Below are 18,380 nucleotides of genomic sequence, written 5' to 3' on the forward strand. Positions count from 1 at the left end.
TTCAGATGTGCAGCTATTTGTTGTCTGCATTGCATATAATTGTTCTGTTTTTGTGTGTGGCCTGCATTTCTTTGCTCCTTATCTAATAACTTGAGGTAGCTTCAAGGAAATGGGAGTTGAAACTTTTCTTGCGTGGTGTCTGCATTCCTGTCTTTGAGCACTAGGGGGAGCTAAGCCCACCTGAGTCCATTGAAACATCTCTCAGAAATGCATTTCAGGTAAGACCAACAGCTTCTTGCCACTTCTGAAGCCTGGGTTCATTCCTGCCTTCACTTAAGAGGAATTGGGTCACACACTTGGCCTGTGTCTCATGCTCAGCTCTGTTACTCTGCCAGCAGTTTGACTGCCTTTTTTGCCTTTGGACAGAGTTCTGTCACATAGCTTTTCTTCTGAATCCCCCAGTAGCTTAGCTGTTGGTTTCAGAGTAGTGTTTTCCTTGGTGTGTACATGGCCCTATTTAAGCTGCCCTATTCTCTGCACAGCCTTACTGTCCCTTTCTACAGTTCTTTTTTAAAAAAAGGAAGACCCTTTTATTGTTGCCTATATCAGTTTTTTGCCCTTCCTATTTTTCAATGTATTGCTCATTTCCACCTACTCTGCCTAATAGCTGCAGTAACGGGCAAAATGACTGAGCAGGGCGATCATCACCACTTCTGGCAGGTGTGCTGCTAGCGGTACAACTGTAAACAGAGCACCAGTGCCACATTTATTAGGCTCAAAGACAAAAAAAAGTTGTAGAATCATAGAATCATAGAGTTGGAAGAGAGACCACAAGGGCCATCGAGTCCAACCCCCTGCCAAGCAGGAAACACCATCAGAGCACTCCTGACATATGGTTGTCAAGCCTCTGCTTAAAGACCTCCAAAGAAGGAGACTCCACCACACTCCTTGGCAGCAAATTCCACTGTTGAACAGCTCTTACTGTCAGGAAGTTCTTCCTAATGTTTAGGTGGAATCTGTTGTGAGACCTGACCATAATATCACCTCCTGTAAAGGCTGAGCTAACATGATCTACATGTAATGTATGTATGTAAAATGTAGGCTAATTGTATGTAAAAGTAAATGGGCACACATCAGCACCTCGTAGCATGTTTTCCCTGTAGATTCCAAAATAAGGTTCTAGAAACCACTTTCCAGGAAGACCAGTGCACGCCTAACTTGGGTAGAGACGCAAGTTGTTGCATAAGACGACACACTGTGAGCAAGCCACAGAATTTTAGTTTGCTTTCTAACATACATTGCATATGTGAGAGGACTTCATCCATATTAGCAATAGACATATTTGGAGGAAGAAATCAAAGCTCCCGTCACTTAACAGGCACTGTTGGATAATGAACTACAGATTCCATTACTTTATGCAAGTAGACACAACTCAGGAATGGGCTGTATTTGGTTGGTGTACAACATTTAGAACCTGGTAAGGCAATGCAGCAAGGACATGGGATCAGGTCTAGGCAAAAAACCATCACCAGGTGGTTCCAGTCCTTTAGTAAGCTTGTAGGCTGACACCTCTCAAGGATAGGTAGCACGGTATTTATTCTACCATCTCCTCTTCTATGTCCCAATTTTCCCTTAGTTCAACTCAAGTGGATTTCGTCTCATTCTAAAGGCAAACTTGTCTGAAGATGGCCGTGTAATACCATTCTGCTTGCAGGCAAATGAGAGCTAATCATTATAGTTGGTGCTCCAATACAGATGAATCCTGTGCTATTTATGTTAAACCATTGCATCCAAGCCAAAATATCCCCCAGGGGAAGTTGATGGCCAGGAGCATTCAATGCCGATGGCGAAAACAGGAATTTCGATATAGTAGTTTTTGAAAAATTCACTTACTTTCTAGTTTGTAAGTCCACTGCTTAGGTATATGTAATTCCTACCACACTGCTCTTACTCAGATTTCAGCAGATTTTCTTCAAAATTTGTATAGTATTACTATATGTAAGCACAGCGAGCATACTCTGACATGGATAGGAAGTGGCTTCAACTGGAATGACATATTGGCAAACAAAACTCCTTATGATCTCTTGCTAGCAGAACCAATACAAACAAGGATCAAGCAGATGAAGGGGTAGTTCAGCTAGAGTGGTCTTGTATGTGATACAGTTTCGCCATAAGCAGAGGCAGCTCTTCAACATCTGATAAACACTTGACTCCACAGCAGAATCAGGGCAAAATTCAGCTGGTCCATGTTGGGCAACAACCTTGAGAGAGCACTTTTATAGCTGCAAGTGTACAGAACACCTAAATTTCATTCTTCTATCGCCATAGGATTTGAGAACACATGGCAGCAATCGCACTGCTTGGTTTTCGCAGTTCCAACGCACTGGATTCCCAGCTGATAGGAGGCTTCTGGTCCCAATGGTATTCCTGAAACTGTTCTAATTAATCAGAGCCTGCAGAGCTTCAGTGGAAAGTTCTCCGTGATGAGGCGATCGTCATGCAAGAGGACGACGACATTAACTTCAAATTCTAGAGGAACAAACGACACAATCTTTGAATTAGCATTGTCACCCAGGCCCCTGTAATCTTAGTAGTACATTTGTAGCTTGCAAAATGGTTTGAAATAATGATTAGGTAGAGACTGGATTAGCATCTCATTAGAGACAAGTAGATCAGTACATCCTTGGGTGCCAAGTAATACCTCAAAAATTCAGCTCCAACTGGGTTCCTTGAAAGGCAGCATAAAAATATTCAAGCATTTCTAGGTGCTGTGTATGTCTCTATCTTAATCAAAACAACATTTTTCAGGGAGTTCCAGACAGCCAGCACTGAAAAATCAAGTCAAACTATTGCTTCAACTTAACTAGGGAAGAAATATGCTGGTGGCAAGTTGCCTTGCTAAATTCTTGACCTCAGAAAATAAGCTGATAATTACCAATATAATACGTGTCAATTTCAGGCAATTTTTTATGGTAATATCTACACTAAAACCACTGGGACTACTTGCTTCTAAAATTAATTTTTTAAGTTGCTGATAGACCTGTATCTATATAATGCAACCAATAAATAGGAATAAGTCAAACTATCTATTCCTTACCAACTTTGAAGTTTGTGGTTTCCAAGGTGGGGCAGGTGAAGAGTCTGGGGAATACCATGTAGATTGGAATAGGAAGATTTCTGCAGACATCTCCGTCAGCAATCTGAATATTCTGAATCTCAGTGGCATCTCTAGCATAACCTTCAGCACAGCCTTTGCAATAGTGGGACAAAAGCGGCATTAAAAGGAAACTAAACTTTGCTAAATAACATATTACCATGCTTGCTGCTTCAAGTACTAGCACATTCCTACAGTTGGCCAGGGATGGGGTGCTTCCAATTAAGAACCAATGTCCTACAAATTCAAAGATTTGAATACACATGTAAATTGTTGTATGCACACCCATGTTATGACCTACACAGATGTGCACTACAAGTACTTTGGGAATTTTCCAACATGTGGTGTGACCTTTACTATGGCTGGTATTCCATCTTGCTTACTGGCAAAGCTTTCAGTTATTCTAGGGGCATTTCAATTTAATGGCTAAGTTGAAAACACTTTGTCGTGCTTTTAAAATGAAAAACCAAACTCTCTGGAACATTTATAGACAGACATGTATAAAGACGTACCACAGGTTTCCACTCGTACCAACTGGAGTTCAATACTCTTAACCGCAGCATCTGAGTTGACCACCACAAGCTCCCCTGTGAGGGGCTGTGTTATGATGCAGTTTGTAGAGTTGAGATGGCCTCTTATGAGAAACTTTGGGAGCAATGCCCTCTAAATGTAAAGTGAAGTTAAAGGAGAAGGTAGGTAATCTAATCAAGAATTGCCATTTTCCCCGTTCTGTTCTGCGATTTCCCCTTTGTATTAAACTAAACCTGCAAGCTGGATCTGTGTCGGTTTCCAAAAACTCTGTACAACACTTTAGGTACATTACAAATAAGAAAGAACCTGGAAATATTCTCTAGGTCACTCTAAGTCTGTTACAAAGGAAGGTAGACTTGCCCAGCCAAATCTGTATGATTGCCTTTTAATCCAAGTTCATACTAGAAGTCTCCTAATTTAGCAAAAAAAGGATTAAAATCCTAAATCACACCACACAATACTGCATTTTCTGTGACCAGTTTCCAGCAAACACAGACAATATTGAAAGAAAAAATTCTGTTTCCATTGAAACTTAAGTTTATTAAAGCTAGTGTTTCACTCCATTGTTTCGTTGCCTCTGTTTTAACTATTTATTTGTGCTTTTATATTGCCTTTTTTATCTTGCGAACTACCCTGATCTCTTTTGATGAAGGGCAGAATATAAATCTAATAAATAAAAATAAATACAAGCAACCAAGAAATTAAAAGGACCCTCGATAAAGGGACTGCCGTTAATAACTGCTCTACGAGATTGTTATCACCTAAACTGAAAACCCTTTATATGTTGTAGTTTAAGCTCTTATCTAAAAAGGGGGAAAGCATGATGGCAGAAGATGGGACTGGAGTAGTTGTGCAGAAAGAAAGGTATTTTGGGGAAAAGCACAGAACCACTGAACATTTTAATACCCTTGAACGATCAAATTTGCTTTGTCGTGAAGGAGAGGAACTGGATTATGTAGCCACCAAGCATATGGTCTCAATCATAATTCCACATATAAATACACTGCATCTAAAAATAATAAACCAAACCCAGTTGTAGGAAAAACACATTTTAAATGGTGATTTCTCCACAGGCCGTTACATCTCAACTGGGCAAATGGTCATTAGATGATAAACCACAGTAAGAACTGGGATTGCAATGCTGGTTTGCACAGACTGTTGTGCAATAGTTTACCCAGGCCAGGTGTGATGGCCAGCTATGGATTGCCACCAGATTGGAAGTGAGAAAGAAAAAACCAGAGCGTACATCTAGGGGTGGTGGGTGGACAGGAACACACACACAAACAGGGCTCCTTGGTACCTATGCATGGTTTGACACAGCATCTCAACAACCAAATTTTCAGTAAGCACACTAGTACTGTATCCCTTACAGGAATATGGGTCTTACCTCTTTCACGTTCTGTAGCGTTTCAGGAGTAATAGTAAAGTCCACTGGGCTTGGGGTTGGTTTACCTTTTTGAGGCTGCGACAGAATGAAAAGAAGGGTCAAAGTGGTAAGTCTACTATTTGTCAATTTATGACGCCTGAGGCATTATATTTACAGTGGTACCTCAGTTCTCGAACTTAATCCGTTCCGGGAGACCTTTTGACTCCCAAAACCATTCGACAACCAAGGCGCGGCTTCCAATTGGCTGCAGGAGCTTCCTGCACTCAAGCAGAAGCAACGTTGGACTTTCGGCTTCTGAAAAACGACCGCAAACCGGAACACTTCATTTCCAGGTTTGCAGCGTTTGGGAGCCAATTTGTTTGACAACTAAGCTGTTTGAGAACCAAGGTATTTTCAAGTCACGTATTACAAGAATGAGAATGGATGACTATAGGAAAGGTCGTTCTTGCTTGGTGGAAGATGTGCCAGCAATCCCAACTGGCCATCTGTGGGGCAGTCCTTTGATACATGATCTCATCAGCCTAGAGGGTCTCCTTCCCATAATCTCTAATGGCTATTAAGAAAAGTCTCATTATAGTAAGGGGGCAGTCTAAGATAGTGTTCCCCTCTATATGCAGTTTCAGTACAGAATTAAAAGGAGAGTGGAACATAAACGATAATGACATGGTGAGCACATGGTAAGCCAAACCTTTGCTACTGATTATGGCTAAGGAGGAAAAACATGATCCTAGGTTTGGACAACATTTAGACTGCACAAAAAATATCAGGAAGAGCAATGCAGGTGCAAGTTCCTCTCCAGAAGACAGGATGGTCATGTGACCCCAATAAGTCATAGTTTGGCTCACTGATGTGTAAACCACGTCATGATCTAACTGTTCTGTAACAGACCAAAACCCCTGCCTTCTCGGAATCAGAATTCACACGACGTCTTCTGTCATTTCCCCCAACTTTAGGTCCACATTCTTCCTGCTATAAATCACCAGTGCATGTTTTGGCAAGTACTTACTGGCGAATGGACAATAAATTCACAAGTCTTAGTCAAATCCTTAGCCAGGAGAGAGCGCCGCATGTCACATCGAAGGGTATACTATGCAAAGGAAAAGCACTCATTTATTCCATCTTGGAACTGGAAAAAGAATGCAACCTACTAACGAGTTATTTTGTTGATTAGTAATTTGAGAGCCACATCTTTCTGATGATTAATCTAGGTTTAAATAAAACAAATTAATACCTCTTTTAACCCCCCCCCCCAAATATCTGAAAAATGGACTTCACATTTATTCCAACTCACCATTAGACTTTTATGCACAACCTGTGTTGAAAACAGTTTATATCTTCTGCGAAATTATCTTGTCATAGGAAGTGCCGCAATACCCACTTACAGTGGTACCTCGGTTCTCGAATGTAATCCGTTCCGGAAGACCGTTCCAACTTCCGAAACGTTGGAAAACCGTGGCTGCAAGTTCAATTGGAAAAATGGAAAAACACGCAGTGGAAGCTGTTTGACTTCCGAGGCGCGTTCAGAAATGGAAGCAATTACTTCTGGGTTTTTTGCATTTGAAAACCGAAACATTTGGCTTCTGAGACTCTCGAAAACCAAGGTACCACTGTACTACAATGCAGCTCTAGTTGTGGTCCCTACCAACTCTACAATTCTGTGACTCTATGGTTCATCTCAAAAAAAATTCCATGGTGAGCAAGTTCATTTACATCATCAAAACCCTACAGTAAAGGAATAAGGCAAGTTCTAAGAATAAGTATCTGAACTGCTTGTAGTTTGAGGGAAAGAATTTCTGCAAAGAGCACTCTTGATTACCAATGATAATTTTTTTTTTATCACAGGGCCCTTGCTGTTTAGTTTGCTTCATTTTTAACAACTATAACAGGGAAAGTGTTCCAAATCTAAACACCTATATATATCATTAATTTTAATGGGAGTTAAACTCATAAAGTACAACTTATTAAGTGCTTAACTTGGTGCTTTTTAAGCATTTAATGTATTTGTGCGGGGGGTGTTCAATTAAAGATCAACCGGAAACACATCTAAATGTCATTTTTGTTTTTTACAAGTGACCGACTAAATTTTAAAAAATAATCTTAACAACTGATAAACTTATTTTCTTATATCATAGAACCAAGCTACATGAACTCACATGCCTATGCAGTAATGATAAAGCCAATTTATTCAAAATAACAAAATGTTCTGCAAGAGTGAGGAACGAAAAACTTTTCACAAGCTAGATATCTTATTGGCTACCCTACACAAGGAAAAAGAGTGAGTAGCCCTACGGAGGCCTCTATTTAAGCTCCCGCTGACCTCAGTGAAATTGCTCCCTTTGCTCCAGTTTAATAAAAATGGCTTAAGCATCAGTGAATGTATCAGTTTCTCAGTTAAAACTTTGTATGAAGTAACCCAGCATATGCATTGGCACAGCTTCTGTCATGTTGTTGTTCACAGCAAATGTTCTATCTGGAACAAGTCTGAGCCAAAACTAGGTAAGAGGAAATTCATTAAATAAGAAAGACAGCTGGCACAAAGAGAGAAGTTTGGAAACATCGTGCAGATGTATAGAAGCATCACCCATGTGATTTAAGTGGAAATCAAAAGGTGAATCTACAGAAGAGCACTCTTAACAATCTTGTACTAGGTACTCTCCTTTATTGTGCTCTATTAGAGGCATTTTTTTATCTGAAAAGAAGCAGATTAAACTATCAGGAAAACAAATTAGATTTATGGAGTCTGCTTTGCAATATGTAGCAGAGGAGAAACTTTGGCCAAGGAGCTCATGCCATCTGTTCCCGAGGAGCCAAAATTAAGACAATTCTTCTTTTTACCATATGTATCATAATTCTTGTGTGTTTCAGTATTTTAAACTGGCTTAGCAGAAAAATACAAATGCAAATAATAAATATTAATAGCTATGGTTGCACATTCCCCACAAGTAGCTTATGACTGCCAAACTGAAAGCCTCTCTTACCTGGATGTTGACAAAAACTCCATGGTAGGTTTCATAGAGAACTTTGTTCCCCTTCACTTGCAGTGGAAACTCAAAAGGAATTTCTGTTTTACCACTGGGCAGTTTTCCAGGTTTTACCATTTCTACAGTACTGTTAATAAGCTGAATAGGCTGCAAAAGGGGGGGGGGGGATAAGAAAATGAAACATGGAAAGTGTGGTTAAGAATTTAAGTGGCCAATGATCAGTTTTATTATTTAACTGTTTATTTTCAAAATGTATAAAACAAATCTTATTTACAGAAAAAGGAAAGATAAAAAGCCATATATCGCTGTGTAGTTTAGCCCTTCACCAGTTCCAATGCAGGTATCAGCCCCTCAGAATATCTCAAAATGCATGACTACTGCAGGCATATAGATAGAACAATAATATTGCTTATTGAAATAAGCTTTCTTTTCAGAGAGCTCTAAGCTCAAAATTCACTCTTAGAAACTGAAGAAATTGCTTATCTCTCTTCACAGATGGTGACTCTATGAAAGCCAAGCTAAGTTTTGGGGTATTTTAACACTCCATACTTTGGTGATGATCCAACCATGACCTTTGATACTCCAGCTTCACAAAAATAAAGAAGAGTTTTAGGAAAACTTTCCATAACCATATTTGTACCTTAACAGAATTGCAGAAGGCTTCAAACACACCAACACTTTTGGCACTCAGTTGCAGGTTGACAGATCCTTCCATTGTTAAGGAGATACCCTGGTGCTGGACTGCATCCTTACTTGTTATGACCACCACTCCAGTGAGAACTTCCTAAGTGGGTGGAAATGGGGAGGAGAGAGAAAAATCAAGAATCACCAACCCATTGCTCATGTTATTTTTGTATATATATTTCAGTGGCAATGTGCTGTCATTATCAAAAAGCATGATTCACCAGGGGTGGGGAGGATTACATGGGGGAAGAGTACATAATTTGTCTGGAACTCTTCTGTCCTAGCTCCAACTATTATGTGACACTGCTAAATAGAAGTGATTTGGATTTTCAAGAAGAAGAAAAATTAACTGGAAGTTTTTCTAGAAATTTTTCTTCTGCAACTTGGAGCAATTTGCACTGGAAAGTTTTCTGATGCTCTAGAGCAGGGGTAGTCAACCTTTTTATACCTACCGCCCACTAATGCATCTTTCTTGATGGTAAAATTTCCTTACCGCCTACCAGTGCTCAATGGAAGGAGGATTCAGCTTGTGCTGCAGAACCAGGTTGACAACCCCTGCTCTAGAGTGATCTAACTTAGCCTATTTAATTTACTTGTATTTAGTAAACAGAACCAAAAACTTTGAAACTGTCGAGTTTGCCTAATTGGTGTTTGCAGTTGATACCCATTCGTTGTTACAAATGAGCATATGAAATGGAAAACTCACATCACTGCTATACCATTAACAGAGTCATTGACAAATGCAGCTCCACTCCATTCAGGAGCTTTTTCCTGTGTGCCACTTGGTTGCAACACGCTTTGAAATTCTCCAAAATGAAAGAGGTTATAAATGAAACATGACTAGCTCTGGTTTGTGTCACAGTAGTGGCAGATGACTTCCTAAGGAAGGCAAGCCCATGTATTGGTGAGATTATGATTCATAATTAAAGAGATGAGTTTGTAACATCTTTAACTGAGCTTAGGGATTCCCAGTAAAAAAATTTTATAAAGCATTTTGACAATGGCACCGAGTAAACAAAACAGTTATTTATGACATTCTGTTCCCAGATCGCTCATCTAAAAGTAACCCTAAAACATAACTTCTCTAGGAAGTGTGTTGCATCTCATCCTCTCCTCAGGATCACTTACTGACTGTGTGTGCAGTGTTAGAAACAGATATGAAAGCTAGGAGCTAAAAGGCACCTTAAACCTAGGTTGTGGGTGCAACAATGGAATGTCCAGGTGTGCTTCTTTATAACAAGAATTCAAAGCTGAAAATGAATGAACTGTAGCTAAAATATTGTGTTCATTTTTCACATGGTCTACTCCTTCCCCTGCCCACACCCCTGATATTCTTAAGAGGGTCACTTCTCCAGTCTTCAGAGAGTAGTTGAAAGTGGGGAGGCAGAAAAAGGTCCTCCTTTCCTTCCACTCTGCAGTTTTAATCTGAAATCTTAAACACAGTGTTCAAAACTCCCCTTGTTCTAGGCGCATTTTGTGATGGGAAATTTCATTACTGTGAGCAGTTTCTGAGCTCTGGGCACAGAAACTTCACAGGGCTTGAGGAAGTGCAAGTTGCAACAGCTAAATGGGGACTTTCTGAGCACAGGCACTAAACCTCTGAATATCAGAAACCAAAGAAGAAGAGAAGGCCCTTTATGCACCGAATACATTTCCAGAGGCCTCTGCCAGAAACAAAATCCTGGAGGAGAAGCACAATCTTTCGACTCTATTAATTTAATTATAATAATAATTGGATCCCATGTACTTAAGTCTCCCCAATTCCACCTTTGGACCAAACAACCTCTAGAATTTCTGCACATACCTTGCCACTCTAAGCACATTCCTATCACTCCATTATGATGATTAACTGTCTGTTTCCCTAACAGATAGGGATAGAGAAAATGTAAAAAATATTGAAAAAGCCTGCTCTTTCACTTGTTTTCACCAACTGCACCACTAGTTCAAATGCTCTTATAATACGCAATTGTCTCTGTTCAGCCATGCAGACTTGTCCTCTGTTTTGTTGCATGTACAGTACAGCAACCCATTTCTTATAATCAATTCAATTTTTTATTTGGGACACTCTAGGTTGAATAGGCCCTATCCAATGACAATGAGTTTATCAGCGGATCAGCCAGTAAAACCATGCCCAGACGGTTATATTCAAACTGTAGGTTTGGGTCACATGAAAAAATAAACACCTCTACCAACACTATAGCTAAAATAAACAACAACAACAACAACAACAACAACATAATAAATAATAATAATAATACACAGGAGTCGGGAGGTTGGGGACAGGACAACAGACATGCTATCTTCTCAACAGGTTAGTATTCTATACAGTGTTTTTTTCTAGAAAAATATGTGTCAGTACTGTGTACCCTTGAGTACCCCTGATAAAAAGCACTGATTTTAAAGCAGATTTCCCTTCATCCAGACATGCTAGCATTCTATCTGTAGAGCAGGGATGCATAACCTGTGACCCTCTCTAAGGGGCATCACCAACAACTACTGGCCATGCCAGTTGGAGTTGATAGTCCCAACATCTCCAACCCTGATCTCTGGCCTTAAATTTTGCAATAGTCTCCATTTCTTTGTGAATGGGAAATTGCTTTATTTTGATCTTCATGCCACCACATCTCAACACAGGCTGGGTTACGGAGAAAGCACATACAGGGATATTGTCTTATGCCCAGTGAGTACTGCCTACAGTACACTAAGCGGCGGCCACAGGATCTTTATTCCCTGTAGATAACTCCCGAGCCCTGGCCTGCCATCTGGGGCTGTTGGGAGTTCAGCGGCGCAGCTGCAGGGCTCTATGTTGTCTCCTCTGCTGGTGCGGAGAGGACCCTTCTCTACTTGTGGGAACCAGGCAGAGGGCCTTCTCGGTAGCGGCTCCCACCCTGTGGAATGCCCTCCCATCAGATGTCAAAGAGATAAACATCTGACGTTTAGAAGACAACTGAAGGCAGTCCTGTCTAGGGAAGTTTTTAAGGACTGGGGTTTTAATGTATTTTTTATTTTTGTTGGAAGCCGCCCAGAGTGGCTGGAGAAGCCCAGCCAGATGGGCGGGGTATAAATAAATTATTTATTATTATTCAAGTCCAATGGGAGTTACCGGCAAGGAAGGGGGCACAGAATTGCAGCCTTCCTCTCCCCCAGGGGAAAAAAAATATTAATGGGGGCGGGGGACGAGCAACGCAGACCCTGCCGTCTCCTTCCGCTCCAACACCGCTGCCACAGGCTACTCACCCCACAATGGTACAGCTTGTTCGCCCGCTTGATCTTGATATCCAGCGCGGTGCCCATGGCGACCCCTCCCCGGTCCCGGATCACGTGACTCCGCCTCCCTGAGCGGCGACTCTGACCACGTGACTCCACCCCCCCCCGTTCTTTTTCTGGGCGGGAGGAGGGAAGAGTTGAGTCCTCATTTCCGCTTTTCGAGTTCGCTCCCACTTCCGCCCCCTCCCTCTTTCGCTCTGGCGGGGGGGTTGTAACGGTCATATCCGGCCCAGTAACGTTACTCCTTAAGGCGCCGTTTATTTTTAAAACTGGACGCGCCGCTTACGTCATTGCAAATGGCCGCTCCTCCGAGTCCCCTCCCTTTCTTTCCTCGTCTGCTGCCTAGCAACAGTGCAAGGCGGGAAGGGGGGGGAAGCTGCGCGTCTCCGTTCCTATTTCTATTTCAGCGTAACTAAAAACCGGGGAATTGCGGGCAAAAGATCAGGCAGGGTGAAAACGGGAAAGAAATTGGGCACTGAAAGCCAGCTTTGGAAAGGAACTCCATTTCCCAGGCTGCAGTTCCAGAGAGATTAAATATCGTTATATCACGCAAGATGTCTAAATGACGTTCATGCCTCACTGTATGCCGGGAGATGTTTAAAAAAGAAAAAAAGAACAGTGGGATTGTATTAGGGCTTTTCCTCCGGCCTCGCAACGCCATTAAGCCCCAAAAAGGATTATATGGCAGGGGCTTCAACCATATACACCTTGACCCGGGAAGAAGCCCCGTTTAAAAAAGTGCTATTTAGAGTGCGCTTAGGCAGAAATCAGATGAGGAAAATCTCTCTCATTGCCGTGTATGCAAAAATATGTGGAAATTGACGGAAATTCACGGGGCTTGTTATTAAGGCTATGTACACATTAGCGGCTTAAAACGCAGTGATGTCTTGCTTCCCAAGCTGTGTTTCGAGTCCCGTCTGCACGTTCCTGAAGTAGAGATTGGTCTTGGCGATGTAGTCACCCAACGTGCACAGTCTATGGCAGGCATGTCCAAAGCCCGTTGCGGGGGCCTAATTCGGCTCCCGTGGCGGTATATGTCCTAAGGTAAAATCCTTTAAAAAGCTCAGCAACTTTGGGATAAAATTGTAAAAAAAAGCTAAAAGGCTCGACAACTTCAATCCTAAAAAATGCTCAACAACTTTGGTCGGTCCTCACACATGTTCACTTCAGCAAATCTGGCCCTCTTTGAAAAAATGGCACCCCTGGTCTATGGTTTCCCTGCCCATCCAATCCCTTCCAACCTTATTTGTGAAGCTGTCATCTGTGCATGCGTTGTCATCTGCACATGCACTATTGGTGTCTTGTGCACACCTCAACTACAATGTGAATGTTTCCCTTTCGGATTGAAGCTGGTTTAACAGCAGTATTTCTCAAAAAACTACAGAAAAGTCTGCATTGTGGGTAATGTCGTGTACACAGATGGAAAAGAAAGCACACTGGAGCCAGATGAAATGGTTGCACCCTTATAGGTCACAGCATTTGAGGCTTTTTCAGAGAAGAAGGGGGAAAAAAAAGTGACATGATAGATGTGTATAAAAGTATGCATGTCATGGAAAAAGTGGATAGAGAAAAGTTTTTATCCTCTCATAAAACTAGAACTTGGGGACATCCAATTAAGATGTTGGTGGATACAGGACAGATATAAGAAAGTACTTCTCACACAGCAAATTGTTAAACTATGGAATTTGCTCATGAGGCAGTGATATCCACCAACCTAGGTGGACTCTACACACGTGTAAAAAACGTTCTGAAAATGCTTTTTTAAAAAGTGTTTTTAAAAATACATTGAATTTTCCATAAGGCCCACCTAGTGTCATATTGCATATTGCACTTAAAACACACTTTAAACATTTTATTTGCAGCTGTATAGTTGTTGTTTAGTCGTTCAGTCGTAGTAGAGGGCTTAGTAGAGGGCTGTATACCAGAGGATTAGACAAATTCATAGAGGAGAGGGCTATCTGTGGTTACTAGCCATAATGGCTATTCTCTGTTTGCAGAAAGGAGAGAACCAGCAGAGGCTCCTGCTGGAAGAAGAGAAGAGAATGATTTCCTCTCCCCTCTGAACCATCTTCCAAACTGTCCTTTAAAGGTAAGAATATAAGACCCAAAGTCCTCATTCAGTCACTGCTAGTTCAGACCCATTTGTGTTGATAAGTGCAGTGCTTTGTTCTGGGGGAACACAGGGGTGCATATACCCCTAAACATTTTGTGAATCTTTGTACTTTTGTCCATTGACTGTATTTATTTCCCCCGATTTGAACTATGAAATGGTGATTTTCTTGAGTCAAAATGAGATTACCCCAAACTTTTTTTTAAATAGAAAAAGCACTGTCTAAGTGTAAGTGTAAATGTAAATGTGAATGTAGGATGCGGGCTAAATCCTCAGCTCCTAAATCTATTGTTAAAGTTTCCAGTGCTGCAAACTGCCCTCTTAATATCTATCAAGGTTGACGACCCACAAATGCTCCTCAGTCTCTCTCCTCTTTCTCCTGTCATGGAGGTGCCTGGCTGACTTGGCAACATGCATACACTTCTTTACATTGAAAGATAGAGCTGGCTATCAATCATCACACTTCACTCCAAAGCTCTGAATGATTTATTGAGTGACACCTACATTCTCCCTAGTGGCACTCCACAGGAGAATTCCCATGGGGTAGAATGGGGCAATAGTCCCATGAACATCACCTTCCCAAACCTGTCAGTGAGACAGGAGAACTACTGCAAACTAGTGTTGCCAATTCTTACTGCTAATCCAGAAGAATCTAATTTCCTATTGTGTCAAGTGTCATCAAATGACTAGGAAAAATTAACCAGGTATTATTCTATACAACAAAGAGTTTCATGTGAACACCATTCTAGTGCTAACTCTGTTCAGTGCCAGTTATTCACTATTTAGTCCTCTTTCAATGGACAACTTTCTGCTGTTGCTGCTGCTGCTCACCTGCCCACCCCCTTCCCCATCAAGTTCTGTTACTGCTTTAGTAAAAGAGAATTTTCTGTTTCAGAAGTATACTCCATGGAATATAAATTTCAAGAATACACAGTATGTGTTTCATTAATAATAATAATAATTCCTTTCTGTTTTGGAAAAATATCACCCTCTTTCCATATAGAAAAGCTTGTATCTACATTACTGGGAGAACTCATCCCTCCATCATGTTCCACATAAAAGTTTCTGTTGCCATTGTTTCTGCTGATGTTCTGTGGCAGGAAGGAAAGTTGACCTCCCCAACACTGAATGCACAAAGCAGAGTGCATGCAACAAATGGGCAGATTTTGGGGCTTATATAATAAGTAATTGTAGAATAAATATTGGTGGAGGGTGGGTAGGTAACAAGAAGAGGTGGACTTACACACTACCAGGAAACAGATAGTGATGAAGGGAAAGATTATATATTGTTGCCAGCCATGTAAGCAATGTGAGTCCATTACAATTTATTCTACTTTTCCTCGGGTTTAAGTGGGCAAGATGAAGGCAGTTGAATTCTTGCAATATAAAAAGGTAAAGGACCCCTGGACAGTTAAGTCCAGTCAAAGTCAACTATGGGTTGCAGCGCTTATCTCGCTTTTCAGACCAAGAAAGCCGGCGTTTGTCCACAGACAGCTTTCTAGCACTGTGCACCTGATATTTCCTCACCATCAGCAGCTCATCACTGTAATAGTATTAGAGGGATGTGATTACTCTACCAACCCTTACAATGTGGTGTAAAATATTGCTGTCAACCCCACCATTCTCTTTAACATAATGTGGCTTCTGACTCTTAGAAACTACATTAGGTTAAAGTTTAAATGGCATTTCCTTGTCTTGGAGCTGGGAGCTTAGCACCTTATCTATTTTGTGTAGCATTGCCTAGGATCTGACTGTATGGCTTGGATCCAGACATGCCTTCCGCAAGGGGATGCACTTATGCAAGGCAGTCCCACTAAATTCTCCCAGTTACCTGTCTCACTACAGTCCCTCATGCTCCATCCACACAGTTTGAGAAGGTTCTTGACCCTGAGGAGTGGCTTTGACTGGGATGCAGGTGACTAGTGTGGGAGGAGCCAGGAAAGACCTGTTGCATGAGTAAAGGTAAAGGGACCCCTGACCATTAGGTCCAGTCGCAGACAACTCTGGGGTTGTGGCGCTCATCTCGCTTTATTGGCCGAGGGAGCCGGATCACAGCTTCCGGGTCCTGTGGCCAGCATGACTAAGCTGCTTCTGGCGAACCAGAGCAGCACATGGAAACGCCGTTTACCTTCCCGCTGGAGCGGTACCTATTTATCTACTTGCACTTTGATGTGCTTTTGAACTGCTAGGTTGGCAGGAGCAGGGACCAAGCAATGGAAACTCACCCTGTCAGGGGGATTTGAACCGCCAACCTTCTGATTGGCAAGCTCTAGGCTCTGTGGTTTAACCCACAGTGCCACCCGCATCCCATTGCATAAGTATTGTTTTGTATTCAGTGGTCTGTGTTTGCCTGAGCTTGAGTGTGGGCAAAGGATTCTGAGCTGCTGTGTTCTGATTCGATACATGATGTCCAATCACAGAACATTTCAGGATTTGGGCCTCTGCCATTGGCCCTTGAAGTCTGAGTCGTGATTCGCAGCTTGGAAGTTTAGACAGCCAATCCTGTTGGAGTGGCCTTGGCTTTCAGGAATGTATATAAGCAGTTGCTTTGCCCGTTTCCCAGTTATGTAGTTCAATAAAGGTTCTTGCTGTTATCGCTGTGTCTTGCTTCGTGGGAACTCACCTATACCTCAAGTATCTCTGGATCCAACCTTGTGATTCTGAGGTCAAGAGATTTCAAAGCATATAATGATAATAATAAAAAATTTTATTTATACCGTACCCTCCCCAGCCAAGACAGGGCTCAGGGCAACTAACAACCAAGAATAAAACAAGTTGATTAAAATACAAGTTAAAAAACAAGATTAAAATACAACATTAAAACATTAGGATGCAGCCTCTTCACAGGAGGAGAAAGGAAAAAGAAAGAGGGGGAGGGAATCAAACTGATTCTAAGCCAAAGGCCAGGCAGAACACCTCTGTCTTACAAGCTCTGCAGAAAGAAATCAGATCCCGCAGAGCCCTGGTCTCATGAGACAGAGTGTTCCACCAGGCTGGAGCCAGTGTTGAAAAGGCCCTGGCTCTGGTTGAGGCTAATCTAACTTCCTTAGGGCCTGGAACCTCTACGGTGTTGCTATTTATGGACCTTAAGGTCCTCCATGGGGCATCCCAGGAGAGGCGGTCCCATAGGTACGAGGGTCCTAGGCTGTGATATGCTCATATATGCCTACTTTGTGTTGTAAAACTGGGAAATAATGGGTAATATCAGCTCAGTGATTTCCACGGGTTTACTCTAACATTGGATATCATCAGGTACCGGTATATCTATAAATAATATCATGGCTTTTCCTAGACTTTTGCTGAAGGTCCCAGCACAGAATATTATTACTGTTTGCATACTAAATTAGTATTTAATATTACAGACTAATACTATTTATTAGGTATTATTTACATGTAAGAGAGCAGTATACCAATTTACTCTATAATTTCAGTTGTTCTTTCTGACTTACGCATTGCATAAACATTCTCAAAATGTTATGGAACATTGCATTGAAAGTCTGCATAAATCGTTCAGTGATTATTCTGTTATATGTTTGTCTTAAACTGATTCCCTATAAATAGCATGATTTGTGGATAGCAACAGAAGAATCTCAAATATGACAGTAAAATTGAAATAAAATGCACAAGAAATTTGTCCAAATGTGATAGGCAAAAAATAACAATCTAGGGAAAGAAATGAGTGTTGATGATAATATATCATTATTTTAACAGCTTTAATATTTTGCTGTATGGCTTCATTCACAGTTGTGCTGTTCTGCTATGTTTAAGCATACATAAATGTCTCTGTAATTCAAGGTATGTGACCGACCAGTTATTTACAGTCCTCCTTTTCTGATTGGCTGGTTATAGAGATGGAAGTAATAGCAACCACATTTTTTTAGCGTTATTAGTGATAGACAAAAATAAAACTAAACAACTTGACCCCCTCAAATAACTTTCTGACTTAGTTTGTTATCCAAATATGGAAGCGGGTAGGTAAGCTACCACCAGAAAAAGATATATTGATACATGAATATTTGAATAGCTCAAACATCTTAAGGCTGGAATGGTTACATTTAAAAACAGAGGGGAGGTGTTGAGACCATTCTTGACCGATACAGTTGCATCAAAATTAATGCTTTCATTCCTAGAGTGATTAAATATAGTATATATTTTAGAGATGGTTAATGTATTAGATTGTTACTTTCTTGCTGCTTAAGCAAATGTAAGACTTGAGTTCCCAGCTAGATCTAGTAGTGATAAAAGTGTTGTGAATGTTATTTTTGAAAAATGTTAATAGTTGTATTCAGTATTTAAGACAACATTTGGTGTGAAACGGTGTTAGTC

At 41.2% G+C, this 18,380-nt stretch overlaps 1 protein-coding gene across 2 annotated transcripts; it reads right to left on the minus strand.

Moving 5' to 3' along the window:
• Positions 1-1,324: 1,324 nt before the first annotated feature.
• On the minus strand, positions 1,325-12,065 carry VPS26C (VPS26 endosomal protein sorting factor C). 2 transcript variants are annotated; one of them, XM_081859917.1, is made up of 8 exons: positions 11,915-12,065; positions 8,634-8,777; positions 7,991-8,140; positions 6,019-6,099; positions 5,013-5,087; positions 3,607-3,757; positions 3,038-3,190; positions 1,325-2,469 (listed from the first exon to the last, which is right to left on the minus strand). In XM_081859917.1, exons 1-8 carry the CDS (start codon positions 11,969-11,971, stop codon positions 2,387-2,389), a joined length of 894 nt encoding a protein of 297 aa, XP_081716043.1. In that variant the 5' UTR covers positions 11,972-12,065; the 3' UTR covers positions 1,325-2,386. The 2 variants fall into 2 exon arrangements, with proteins under 2 accessions (XP_081716043.1, XP_081716044.1); XM_081859918.1 differs by lacking the exon at positions 11,915-12,065 and adding an exon at positions 11,781-11,912.
• Between the last annotated feature and the right edge of the window lie 6,315 nt (positions 12,066-18,380).

The sequence above is a fragment of the Podarcis erhardii genome (assembly GCF_964252035.2).
Source record: "Podarcis erhardii genome assembly, chromosome: 4".
Lineage (NCBI taxonomy): Eukaryota > Metazoa > Chordata > Lepidosauria > Squamata > Lacertidae > Podarcis > Podarcis erhardii.

Coding starts and splice junctions, on each gene's coding strand:
- VPS26C (XM_081859917.1), bottom strand. CDS start 11,971: ATGGGCACCGCGCTGGATATCAAGATCAAGCGGGCGAACAAGCTGTAC. Junction 8,141..8,633: donor CCTTCTGCAATTCTGTTAAG/GTACAAATATGG, acceptor CCCCTTTTGCAG/CCTATTCAGCTTATTAACAG. Junction 3,191..3,606: donor GGTACGAGTGGAAACCTGTG/GTACGTCTTTAT, acceptor ACTATTGCAAAG/GCTGTGCTGAAGGTTATGCT.